A 13,637-nucleotide genomic window follows, 5' to 3' on the forward strand; every position below is an offset into this window, starting at 1 on the left:
CTCATTCAAACTGTTTCCACTACCACCACCAAAAGTTATGCTTCCTAGAGATATACCTCTACACAAAACCTGAACCTCTGCATAAAGAAGTCGCTAGGGAAAGGTACACCTTTTAATTAATATTTGTTTCTTATCACATAGTTGTCACAAAGACTGTACTTCTATGGAGATGTACCATGTTTAGTGAGGGTTTCTTCTGAAAAGCTGGAAAATGTGGGTTTCAGTTCATGCTGATAAAAACTGCTGACCCCGCTAGGGACTACACAGCACTCAGCAGAGCAGCTGTGGGGCTGAAATGCCAGTTTAGCAGGAACAGAGGGAACCTCTATTTTAATAAGTTTATTCCACTTACAGACAGATGTGGGAAATTCAAACAATGTAATACTCCAAAGACTTTCCCTCAAGGTGTTTGAGCAGCATATTAACTGAGGCCCCTCTAGCAAACTCCGTTACCAGTACTTCGTACAGTCCTATGTGTTGCTTCTCTAACAGTACTAGAAAAGACTTCATCCTCCTATTGCATTCCTCAAACTGCAAGCAGGTAGCAGTTTAAAACTTTGCTTCATGGTGAGGATTTTCTTCTTAAAAGAATCTCAAAAGAGCTAGGAAACAGCAGCTATGGAATAATAATTTTGACATATAGCAAAAAAGTTTCAGAACAAAGTTTCTGGTGGTTTCTGTACAGCTGAAGGAACATCTGTTATCTTACCCCAAACATGACTGTTGATTCCAGGAATGCTCGTGTGTTCTCAGTTCCTACTCTAACTGGTATATGCAGAGCTTTACTTTTTTCAGCCTACAGGTGGTGGCTGCAAGTTTCACCATCGGTAAGTCATTTTCTTCAGTACTTCAGTACAGATTCTTCTATTTTTAGCCTTCTTTCCTAGGGATGTAAGGCACATGCAATCACACTATTAGTTTCTCAGTCCTCTATAGGCAACTTTCCAACTGGTTAGCTAATTTCATGAAAATTTGGAGGATAAAAGGCCTCAAAGATATGAAGTTCCTTTCAGAGTTGGGAAAGTTGGCAGCAACTCTATTACCTCACCAACCAAGGCAAAGACAGGGGGAGTTCAGCCATTATCCATTTGGGCTGGCAGAAAGCAGCCCGTGTTTCACACTTGTGTAATGGCTGATGGATCTGTGTGTGCCTGGCAGATGACGGGGTCAGGGAAAGAGGAATTCTGTTCTGCAGGACATAGGGAAGGCTCATGGTTAGTGCTGGGAAAAGACAAGAGGGAAAGCACTGCAGGGAAAGGATGTGAATCTGTATGACACTGGCTTTTCATTATTTCCACAGTTTGTTAAAACAACTTGTTAAAAAAAAATATATATTATCAATTTGTTGAAGTAGTGAACTTAAGATATTATGTTTCTACCACCACACACTTCTCAGTAGTCATTTGATTGTCTGTCTGGATGTGGTCCCCTGCCTCTGCATATACATTTTTTTTCTCTCTGTGAAAATGACCATAACCTAAATATCCTTTCTCTTATGAGAATATTTCCATAAAAATAATGATACTGAGATGTCCTGGCATGACAGCTGTCATAGCTAAAGCACTCTTTATTTATCCAGTTGTAGCTACAGCCATGACTTTATGAGGCAAACTACTGGTAGTTTGCAGAAACTTACCTTAATTATTTATCAAAAGCCTCACATGTGTAACTTGTTTTGTAGCCAAGTCCAAGCATCTTTACAAAATACAACAGTTGACTGCACAGGCTAACTTTTGTCTCCTTATTCTAATATTTCAGACATATTTGTCACTACTGTTACTTCTTTTTAGCCTCAATAGTGAGTATAATGTTGTCTCTTGACACTTGTGTTTGCTAAAAGGAGATAATGAGTATAATTATGATTGCTTCTTTTACACCATGTGGTTTGTTAATAAAAATTACACAATATCATTCTTCCCTGAACACAGTAAAAAAATTTTCTTTCATTATTTCTTTCATTATCCATCCCAAGATGCATTCAAAAGTGTTTTCCTCAGAAAATCTGCAGACCTTCTTTCTGAGCTATGCTACCAAGCCTTTCCCTATTCCCTCTCCATTTTTTGCTTCTTTCACTGTCTTTGGCTCCTTCTAATCAGGCATGAGGCTTCCTCTGAGATTTTCCTCAGCAGTAACTGTTCTTTTGCCCGGGCTACTTTAATCTCAAATAGCTAACTGATTCAGCTGCCTGTGGCCTCTTAGAGACAGGAGAGAAAAGGAAGAATAGGAGCTTAGACACTGAAAACAAGACGCAAACTACATCTTTGCCTGGACCAACCAGAGACTAAGGTGCTGTACCTTTTCAAATGGCAAGGAACCTCCACAATTCTTCCTCTCCATTGCCCTGAAAATGGCCTATGAGACAGGGTAACAGTATCCTTCATTTTCTTTCACCACTAAATACAAAGAAGTTCAACTGCTCCATCATTTAGTCTGAGTAGAAGAGAGATAACATGCTCATTAGCCTCAGTGAAATTCGATATTCCTCACTGATCAGAAAGCAATTCCTTCTGAAGAGCACATTCTCCTGGATCCCTCTCGTGGCAACAGAGAACAGTCGCAATAGAGAAAAGGCTGGTATTTTCCAGAGGAAACAAAATATCCACGACAAGGAAAAGAATCGGAGATGTGTATTTTCTACACTGAATGTCTTACCACTTGTTCGTGAAAACATGTCCCGATTACAACAGAGAAGTTTTTTCCACTGGATTCAGAAAGAGGCCTGCATCGTATTCACAGGAACAGCATTCAAGCATTCACAGGTCAGGCACTCAAACACATTACTTTGGAAAGATAAAATTATGTTTTCCATTAACTCAATCCCTTTCAGCTCAAGATAAATAGGTCTAATGGTTTCCATTCTATATTTCTAAATTGCTTTTCAAAACATCCTCCTCAGCAGCATCTTGCTCCCTGCCGACACCCACACTCAGCCACGACGCTGGGTGATGACCCAGCTGATATTATTTCCAAAGTTTCCTGGTCTCATTTCTGCATCCAACCTGCACTCCTGGCTCAACTTTCCCTCTTGATAAAAGAGATAATAATTAGACCTCTATTTTGCTAAGGAGTGCCTTTGCTCTTTGCTTCCTCTATTCCTGAGCTCCTCCTCTAGTCACCCACTGCATTTTGCTGTTGCACTCATTCCTGTCATTTAGCTTTTTTTTGACATCTAGTCTTCAAGCAGTGATAATTATTTTCCTTCAATAGTTTCCTCCTGACCGCCTTCTTCCTTTCTTTCACCAGTACTTTTATTTATATTCATGTCTTATTAGGTTCTTGTTTTCTTTGTTGTTCTCTTATTTTGTTCTCATTTCTGGGAGTTCTTCTGATCATTCTTCATTAAACTGCTTTTTACTCCACTCAGTCACTGGTCTGGCTCGTTCTCTATATCCACTTCTATTTTCATGCTGAAATACCACCCCTGCCAACATTTCCACCACTACAGAGTAGTTCTGTCCTCCTTCAGTACTTGTACATTCACAGGCAAGTATGTCCACTCAACTACTAGTATTAGAAAAACTTCTTTAGAGTCTGCATACCTTCTAACTACCGCATCACTTCACAGTGTCCAAAGCAACAGCTGAATGCTTGTTAATCATTATTAATTCTGTGAGATGGAAATTTGTGTTTGTAATAAACCCAACAATATCTGTAGCCGCCAGGAAGAGGCGAAGAGTGGGAAAGATGGTTGGATGTCTTTGTAAATGAGATTTATAGCCCTCTACCCACAGTCCCTTCCAATGCTGATTTATTTAAATGTCTGTACATAGCAGACTATAATATGTACAAACTTCATACCAGGGGAGAAAACAAAGGCTGGACAGCTGTTATGTCCAATAGGCAAACTAAAAAAGTAAAGGCATCTCTATTCCCAGAAGTGGATTTTAAAAAATGAAATGTTATGTTGGCCTTTATTACTTACCATTGTATTAAAATGATGAGCATTTCTGATATATGAAACTTCTTTTATAGCCTCTCGTTCCCAAAATGAAGAGAAACCTTGTTTTGTTAAATTAATAGTTATAAAAAAAAAAAAAAAAAAAGCTGTCTTCCTACAGGTTGGTTCATGTCACGCTGCCTTTAAATACTGCCCCGTCCCCCCCACTGCAATGTCAGCACATGCTCCTGCCAAACAGCCTTGGGACAGGCTGAGCTGCGTTAACATTTCCTCAACAGAGACATTAATAGTGTCTCCCTCCCACACTGTGCAGCTGATGATTTTCATGAAACGCATAGAGAATTCATGTATTTGAACTCTTACTTCTGCATCAGTATCGGTTGGAATCAGCCAACCAGCTCCAAAGTTATTGCAGACGGGTTGATGGGCAGCCTGTATGCCAGTAAAAACCCCATTTCTTTAAGAAATCACACTAAAATAAAAAACCCTCTAAGCTCCTACCTGTCAAGATTTCAAATAAGAGCTTTAAAACATGATAAAGTGCATCCTATGGGTTTACATACCAGAGAACAGATTTAGAGTGGTTAGTGTTTGAGAGAAAAATAAATGCACGATCTAGGCAGACTCATTAATATGTTGGGGTTTGGCAACAGTGAAATTGTGAAGTATTTTTTTCCTATGAGGCAATTCAGCTCCTACTGTTGTTTTTCACTTGTACTTTTCGATTTTTAGCACTTTACAAGTGAAAGCCTGCTGCTGAGGGACACAGAAGAGACACTGGTCTCCCATCCTTCCTCCAAATTTTTTTAAAAAGTGTATTTATGAGCACTAGTATCTTGGCTGTGAAAAAAATGCTGCCTAAAAAAGGTGCAGAACACTGAAATGAACCCTTCAGCTGTCTGCTCCTCCCTCCGACCCATCCACCTCCATTGCTTCCCTTGGGTCTCAGCGTAATTTTTAATACCTATATGGGGATTTCGAACTCACAAAACTCATGCATAATTTTTGGTGCCTGCTGTGCGACACTGTGGCTCTCCAAGGAGGCAAAAGAAGAGCTTTTTCTATTGTTTCTGTGGTAAAGGACGCTGGGTCACTTGGTTAAACAAAGAGCGCCCCCCGATTTTCACATTGCAATAGCTAAGAGGGTGAGGGCGCGGTCTGCTCCTCCCTCAACAAGGGCGGGAAGCCGAAGCTTTTTCCCAACCCGATGCTTTTTGCCCACAAATAACGTGAATACTCATTAGACAGTCTACTGAACGTCAGTCTTCCCTATAACTTTGAAAAGCACAACTTTCTTCTCTCCTCCTCTCAGCTACAAGTTGTTGTGGTTTGGTGTTCTGGTTTTTTTTCTCCCTTCCCCTCACCCCACTGACCTTTTGCTAGTACTTTAGGCTGTGGGTGGAGCAGCGTCTTTGTGCTTTGTTTCTCGCCCGGCTCCCTCTGAGCGCGGAGGGCGGGGCGGCGGCGGCAGCTCCCCTCAGCGCCGGAAAAGCTTTTCCCGCCCTTTTCCTGACGCGCCCGCTGCTACCGCTACGGCCGCTAGCGGCGCGCGGCTCCGCCCCACCCCGCTTCCCGCCTTCCACTGCGCGTGCGTGGGCCGGGGAGGCGGCGTGGGTGCCATGGCAACGGGGCGCGGGAGGTAGATGGGGGGAGGCTGCGCCCGGTGGTCCCGCTCCCGCTGCAGGCAGAGCAGGGGCTGCGCTTCAGCGTTGTGTTTATTTCTGGAGCGCTGTGTCTCTGTGAGCCAGCCGGCTGCCTCTCACCCCCCGGTGGCGGCGGGGCAAAGGCTGTGGAGAACTTGTCTTTCCGCGCGGAGGAGGCTCTCCCCCCGACTTCGCTCCTTCTGCCTGTGCCAAAGGGGAGGAGGGGGCAGGGTGCTGTGGAGGCGGGGAGGTAAGGTCCTGCCGGTGGGCCGCGGGACGGGGCCGGTGGGTGAGGGGGGCTGGAGCAGCCTGGCAGCGCTGCCGTGGGCGTGGGGCCGGGCAAGTGCCTTCTGCAGGTGGCCGGCACCGGGCTGGGGTTCAGGCTCTCCTCTTCCCCCTGCCTAGGCGTGCGCTGCTGGGGTGAATCTCAAGGGCTTTGCTGAAAAGCTCGGAGTCCTCGACTCAGGCAGTTACTAGGTGACTTCACAGGTGATTGTCTACAAAGAAATGCTTTTAGCTATGATACGTGTCCACCTGTTTTTGCAAGGAACTCATTTTAACTTTTTTTTCCCCCCCTTTAAAGTTTAGAGAGGAATGATACTAGTGCTTTGCACAGTGCGTTACCCACTGCGTTGCTGTGTGTTGCAGGGTCCATCTTCAGGGCTTGATGTGGAGTCCCACTGCTCTGTAAAAAGACTTCGACATGGCAATACAGGTTTGACTCTTCTGGAGTATTGATACCACTTTTTAAGGAAATAAAGTTAAGCTGCAGGGTATAAACTGACCTGACCAAATTTACTTTTTGTACAAGTATGCACCTGATTCTGACTTTTAGCTTTTCTTGCTTTTCATGGGTATGGGCTGTAAAACTTTGCACACATCCTATAAAGCCTCAAATCTTACTGCTTGTAGGTGAATGAAAATGCTGCACAAATATGGATCTCCCAGTACTTTTGAAGAGTGTTTGGATGTCATGCTGGGCTGTAGTTTAAAAACTCAGAAGAGATCAGGGTAGGAAGACTGATTTGTAAGAGTCCTGCCTATACACACTGCAAAAAATTTGCATCATGTCCTCTGGTTGCCTGATAAATGCATAAGAAATCCTGGGCTCCTCAGCTGGTGTGTGAGGCGTTGGCTTCAGCACTGCTGTATGAGTACATAAACACACAAAGTGTTACGTAGCTTGTTAGCTTTCTGTGCTTTGGGAGCCGCTGCTCTTGGTTGTGCTCGAATGTGTGAGCTGACTGCAGACTACAGCTTACTGATGCCCCATTTCATGAGAGATGGGAAACAGAAGACAAGACAGTTGCTGGCAATTATTGAGAACATTTAAAGCCTGGAGGTCAGAGGTATCTGCTGCAGGGGGACAGTGGAAACAGGCTGCTCTAGATGAAAGGCAGTCCCTCTTTCTCACTGCAGACTTAGCCAACAGTTTGCCTTTACCTATAAGGACCTCTGGACTTCTCTCTCTCTTGGGTTTTTTGGGTTGTGGTTTGTTTTTTTTTTACATTTTATTAAGGAACAGGCCAAATTCTGACCAGGAACCCAATCGTCCTCACAAAATCTGTCAGAGACCCTGCTGGGAGTGTGTAAAACAGGGAGTGTGATTCAGGTAACTGGCTGAAAAAACTGACATAAGCACCTTCTCTGAAGTGTGCACATTCCAGCACAAAGTATTCTAAAAATTCTATCCAATTAAGGTCTGCAGAAAAGGCTTGTCACCTTCTCTAATATATGTCTGAGTTCAAGTAGTTTGCAATCTGCATGACTGGAGGTTTAGGAAACAATCTGCTGTCAGCTGCAGCTTGCACGCTTTATTTTCTGTCTGATTTTTTCCTTCTGTGGATAGTGGTTCTGTATGTTTTATATAAAAATACTGACACTTTTTTTTTTTTTTCCCTTTTTCTTTACCCAAACATATTTCTTCACATTACAGTCTTGGCTGATTCTGAAGGTTGTATCCCTGACTGTTCTCATACCCCAGAGAACAAATGTTTGGCTCTTTTTGCACTGAACAGTACTGAGCTGTAAAGGGGCTCTTTAGAACTGATACCATGAAAAATATGCTACGTATACTGCTTTCCCCTAGTTTATGCCCAACTGATAGTTACATGTGACCTTTCTGGCTGTATCTGTGCTGACTCTTACTAATGAAGTGCTTGGATCCATGTAATTACAGTATGCAAAACCAGGCAAACAACAGAAATAGATGGGCAGATGCATAAAGTGACTTGGTATGTACTGAAAGTGCTCTTGGCATCAGACCAGAGATCAGATACTTTTAGTCACTCTTTATGTGTAAATGCTCCCATTCAGCCTTTTCTCTGGGACTAGCTGTCCCTGCATCGACATTCCTGGGAAGCTGCCCACCTTCTGGCTCTGTTTACCCTCACCATTTTCCTGCCTACAAAGCAGCAATGAGAGATCCTTCTGGGTCCCTGACACCATTTCTGTTGCTCGATGCCTGGAGGCAGTGTCTTCCAAGTAGACATGCTCCAGGCTTGTTGCAAGGAGTGGCCAGAATGGGTGAGAAAACAATCCAGGGAGTGAATCAGACTCTGGCAAATCCCTCTGAGAGGCCAGAGGCTGGGTGTTCAGGCACAAGTGCTAATCAACTAGGGTTAACAGGAGTATTTTTTTGGGCTGATCTAGGGCTTTGGGGAGTCTTGGCAACACCTTCCTACATACAGAATGGCAGAGTTGCTCCTTACATTTGTGTTACTGCTAATGGTAGAAGGGCAATGGTATCACAGAGCCTTGAAAAGGCTGCAGCTTTAAGAAGGAAGACCTGATTTTCTAGTTTATGACCCAGTCACAAGTAGACATGCAGTAGTGGATGAACATAGACTTGGCTTACTTCAAGATTGTATTGTAATGCATTATTTTAAAAATGCAGTTGAAAAGGATGTATAATTTCCATTGCGCACAAACTTTTTTTTTCTTCTCCAGAGAGAAGCACAGGGGAACACTAATTAGCTCTGTCTAGTGACTTTAAAGATTCTTACAGCCTACAGAGCAAATACGGATTTGGTGAAAGTGTACTAATGCTTGTGAGTCCACATAAAAATCACCACAGGGTACAGGAGTAGAGAGTCATGGGCTCTGAGCTAATACTGCAAGTCAAGACTAAGACGCAATGAAACAGCTGTTCCGGGATGTCTTGGGATCCTCTGCCCAGAAGTGAGACAATAAAGACACAGAACTGAGTGGTTTTCTGGCCATTTTCTCTCTGCAGGCAGTTAAAAGCAGCAAACCCAAGCGTGGCAAAGGCAAAAGCTCCAAGAAGAAAGGAAAGAAGATGGCGAAGGAAGTGGATATCCTCAGCCCAGCTGCCATGCTCAACGCTTACTACATCTGTCACAATGCCCCTGCCTGCCTGGCATTCCGGGGCTTTCCCTGGCCTGGCTCTCCCAAAAAGAAGGGGAAGAAAGGAAAGTAACCGGATGGCTGGAAAGCAAAGGACTTAGTGAAATCAAGCTCCCCAGTGAAGAAGAGACTTTTTTGCAGATTAGACTTGTACTGACCTCTCCAGTGGTTAGCTCAAATATTTTGCCATAATCACTGTTGTGTCCATACAAAGAGACTCTTATTATAGCTCAAGCACAGAGTGACAAATGGTAAGTGACACTGTGCCATTGTAATTTCAGCTGTGGCCCTTCACCCTCCAGCCCTGTGTGGAATAAAACATTGTGTCTGGAGGGTTTGTAGTGGAGTTTGCTTTACCCATACCCCTGCCGTTCTTTTACGGATGGGACATGCTCCCTGATATGCTGGTGTACCTCCAGCTGGTTTAATTGGCACTGGTGGAAACTTGAACTCAGAAATTTGATACCATGGTAAGGTTGACAGTGTTAAGTATGATTTCTATAACGTCAGCTTATCTGTCCTGAGAGTCATCCAGTGCTCCCTCTCTGGGTCAACAAAGAGCCATGTGATGCCATCTGTGTATCTGCGTGATTCACCTTGTTCTAAACTAAATGGCTACCTTTGGTCAGATAAGCAGTGCTTGAAGCTCCAGCAAACCACCGGCCCTCCTTTGGCTGTAGTTAAAATCTGGAGATTTGGCTTAGATATTATCAGTGATGCTGTTACACACAGTTAGAGGTTATGATGAACCCCCCTCCCCCCATCCAGGTCTCCCTTACAGGAATCTGCCTTAGTCCCAACATCCTGGCTAGAGACCACAAACTTTGTGTTACAGTTCATAGTTCTTTCACTCCATTCCCTCCACATGTGTTTAATGCCGATCTTGGTAAATTGTGAAGCAGCATGTTGAGTGAAACTGTACATCTCTCTCAGATCCTTACACTGACTGGAAGGATGCAGTGCAGTGACTGGGAGGGGTAAGGATACGTCCTGAACTGATGGAGGCTGTGGAGAGGTGGGGAGGAATGCAAAAGGGCTGCAATCTTGGAGAAAGAGTTGGGAAAAGAGAATCTGTAGTGGGTTAGAACTACTATGAGGGGAGATTTCCCAGTTCTCTAGGATACCCAAGGGACTGTGAGCCTGCAAGACTGCTCTTTAAACCGAGCAGTACTGTGATGTGCACAGGAAGTATCACATCAGAATTTCAGTTGCTGTCTTGGGGCTGAACATCTGTGATGCTGATCTGGCAGAGCAGCGAGCTGGCTCTCAAGGCTGTTTCTGACTTAAAACTCCAGGAGGTGCAGCACCTTTTTGACTTCCAGGTAGCTTTATTGTATGGGTAACAAAACAGGCAATTATGTGATCAGCCCAAACTGATAAAGCCTTATGCAGCTTTTCCATCTAAAATGTTCCTCTATGAAGATGCCTTGACAGGTAAAATCATAGCATTGCTTGTAGGCCAGCTACTGTTGTTATGTAGCTGTACATATGTATGTACTGCGCTATTCCACTGAATTGGTTTCATCTACATGTCAAGAAAATCATGGTGGATATTGTGTTTTCTTGCTAATTAGTTGGCAGTTGGCATGTTCTGATGAATCAGAGATGTGGTTTGCGGTACTAGTTTGTTCTGTTATGCATCAATGTGTCTTCCTCAGCATTTACTCATGTTCTTGCTTCCCCATCACCCACCAGGAAGTCTCTGGTCACAGCAAATAGTTTTTCCAAGTATAGTGTTAAGTATTTCCTCCAAGTATCAACATTCTAAAGCAAGAGATCTCTTGTGACCTCTGTATTTAAGATCTTGAGCTAAACATTTGAAAACATAAATTAAAAAAAAAAAACCTTTTTGTATGATGCATTTACTACACATAACTTTAAGGAACGTGTGTTTCTGAGCACTGAGGTAGGAACTGCCTAACATCGCGGGAGGGAGCCCCTATCGCTGTCAGTTTGGGTCCCAAGGTCAGTTTGCAGGAGCAGCTGAAGAGCAGTACAATCTCTTGCCAAGCTGAAGAACCCAATTTAAGCAATTGCATGCAGACCAGGTGTCTGGGGAAGTAACTTCCTTCTGGGCAACTTATTCTCCAGCTACCTATCACAGCCTTGTGCACAGTTTCCTCTGAAGCAACTGTTACTTGGCCAGTGTGGGAGACAGTGTGCAACACAAGACAGGCAAGTGGTCTGATCTGATACAATGGTTACAAGTAAGGAAAGCCATTTTTACATCTGTGATAGACCAGAGTACAAAGACTTGCAAAGTTTTAGTATGCCAAAATTACTGGAAAAAATACTGAAATACCATTATATGTTTTCTCTTAAAATACCAACCTGAATTCTGCATGACGCAGTTGAGCACTTACCAAAAGGTGACCAGCAATGTGCAAAGGACAAAGACTCTGCTTTCTAGTGTATCTGAAAAGTTGCCATTCATTTCTTTGACAATAGATGAGAAAACCCTTCCAATCAGCCCAAACTGAAAAATGAAACACACTTTCTTTTTCCCTTTTACCTCTCTCATGCCTTGATCCATCTCAATTTTGCATGTAATTCAGGATCCCTGGTGGTAATAAAGACCAACAGACATCTCTAAAGAAAAGTTTGGACTTCAAATGGCTCGATTTTCTATTTGAATGTTGCTTAAGAGTGCTGCAGGCTCTGCTTCTAGCTTCTAAGGAAGACTCTGGCTCAAGTGGACATGAGTTGACAGGGAGTCTCTCCTGCTGCGGCGTGACACTTGGAGATATTTATGGTTTATCACAACCTGTAAGAGTGTGATTCTGTGGCAGGCTTATCTGCTTGCTGGGACACAGAAGCTGAGTTTATGATGAATAAAGCCTGTTCTGCTCAAATCCACACAGAATCTTTTGAGGGGAAACTGCAAGCTGCAGAGGCCCTTTGTTTTACGGTCACGCTGCAAGGGAACTTCATGGCGTTATGTCCATTATGTCTTGCAGCGAGTCACATTTGTGTAGTACTTCCCTCATTTTGCTGTTACTGAGTAGTCAAGCACAGTGTGCTGCTTTGGGTACAGGATGTTTCCTGTAGGAAGTTGTGTACCAAAGCTGTTAAAAGTACACTGGATGTTGATTGCATGTTTGTGGGTGGGGCACAGGGAGGGGAGAGTCACAGGACTATTATGTGATGTAAGTGGTGGATACATATATAGATATCAAGAGTTTTTTAAAAAGTTATTATTCACCACATTTGGTATTACGAGTATTTCAAGCTGTATGTGATCAGCTGCTTTACTCTTCAGTCAGCATTTCTGTATTACCTTGCATCTCCTGGCATGTTATTTTCACATTAAGAAAAGCACTGTGGATCTTTAGGATACATAAGAAAAGCTTGAGAAGTGGCATGAATCCTTTTGTGTCATTTCTTATTTTAAGAAATGCACTGGCTGTTATTTCCCAGCTTCAGGGGAGGAGACCTGAGGACTTTTTTTGCTTATAAATGGTATCTCCATAATGAAGAGGTTAATATGGTATATTTTTGAAGCAAAACTTTCATCCAAAAGGTGTATTAGATGTTGGCACTCACTAGTGTCAGCAGAAGTAAATAATCAAATAGAGTTTTCAGTAAGCTAACTCCTGTCTCATTTGCTCATTTTTCACTGTCTTGGTTCCCCACTGCCATTTCAGATGTCCTCCAGGAACAAAGAAAGCCCAATTTTACTGTCTTTCTTACATGCCTCTCTCTCTCAAGCTTTCTGTTTATTTTAAAAAGGCATGTCTTCCCCCCCACCCCCCACCCCCTCTCTTTTGCTAGTAATTGTTATACAAAAGACCACAAGGAACAAAATATTGGAACTTACAGAAACGGTTGCTCTCTGAGACATGCGGTCTAGGTACCATGGCACTTGCAAGTATTGATGTCTTTCATTTCAGATACTGGAATGGTTTTGTTACATTCCAGCGTGTTATATACTATAGAATTATCCAGTAGTATAGAAATATACCAGTAGCTTTCTGGAGGTATTCATTGAATTCTGGAGTCCTGCTTTTTGCAGATCTTTTGCTGTCCCCTTAGGGAAAGCTTAGGGCCCTCCCACCCTGACGGTCTCAGATCATAGGTTAGTCCTAAGAGAATCCCTGGGAGAAAATACCTTTTTCCTTGGCTTTTTTGATTTAGTCTGCACTTAATTTTGTTAAAAATAAGAAATATTTCGTTCTTTTAAAATAAAATAGGGCCCTTTCAGTCTGAAGTGTTCCTTCTAGGTTATTGCTATATCACTTCAGGAGAAACAAAGGGGTTTTTTATTCTTTACTGTTAAGGTCTGATATATTTATGACTAAGCTAAAGTAAACTGAGTGTGAAATTTTTTTATGCAAAAGGCTGGCTTAGTATCAGCATTTCTCCCAATTGTCTTCTAGCCGTAATTGGCACTAAAAGAGAAATGTTTAAGAAAAATGAGGAAAACATTTAATACAACACATGGTTACAACAGCTTCCTTGGAATGGCTGTGATTATATGCCATGAAGGGAGCAGTTTGCTCGTTGGTGGACATTCTTGAACCAAATGCTTTAAAAGTTCACCTGCAATTATTGCTGAATGCTAGAATATTTTTAATAGCTGAAATTGCAAGCAATAGGCCAAGTGCTCCTACAGTCTAGAAGGAAGCCCTTTTTAAATGTTAGCAGGTAGACTGCAGTACATGGATTATATGAAGAAAGCAAAAGTACTTAATGCCATCTAGCGCAAGCAGAAAATGACATTTAACTTCAGA

General features: G+C 42.9%; 1 protein-coding gene across 4 annotated transcripts; it reads left to right on the forward strand.

Annotated features, from left to right (window-relative positions):
• Positions 1-577: 577 nt before the first annotated feature.
• SMKR1 (small lysine rich protein 1) lies at positions 578-12,272 on the forward strand. 4 transcript variants are annotated; one of them, XM_056340746.1, is made up of 3 exons: positions 758-827; positions 6,190-6,256; positions 8,777-10,824. In XM_056340746.1, exons 2-3 carry the CDS (start codon positions 6,245-6,247, stop codon positions 8,978-8,980), a joined length of 216 nt encoding a protein of 71 aa, XP_056196721.1. In that variant the 5' UTR covers positions 758-827; positions 6,190-6,244; the 3' UTR covers positions 8,981-10,824. The 4 variants fall into 4 exon arrangements, with proteins under 4 accessions (XP_056196719.1, XP_056196721.1, XP_056196722.1 ...); XM_056340747.1 differs by lacking the exon at positions 758-827 and adding an exon at positions 2,193-2,759; XM_056340745.1 differs by lacking the exon at positions 758-827 and adding an exon at positions 5,472-5,791.
• The last annotated feature ends 1,365 nt before the right edge of the window (positions 12,273-13,637 follow it).

The sequence above is a fragment of the Falco biarmicus genome, chromosome 5, assembly GCF_023638135.1.
Source record: "Falco biarmicus isolate bFalBia1 chromosome 5, bFalBia1.pri, whole genome shotgun sequence".
NCBI classification, from domain to species: Eukaryota; Metazoa; Chordata; class Aves; order Falconiformes; family Falconidae; genus Falco; species Falco biarmicus.

Excerpts from the sequence above, each read along its gene's own strand:
- SMKR1 (XM_056340744.1), top strand. The coding sequence starts at position 717 with ATGACTGTTGATTCCAGGAATGCTCGTGTGTTCTCAGTTCCTACTCTA. Across the intron at positions 828-8,776 it reads GGCTGCAAGTTTCACCATCG|GCAGTTAAAAGCAGCAAACC; the intron begins GTAAGTCATTTT and ends TTCTCTCTGCAG.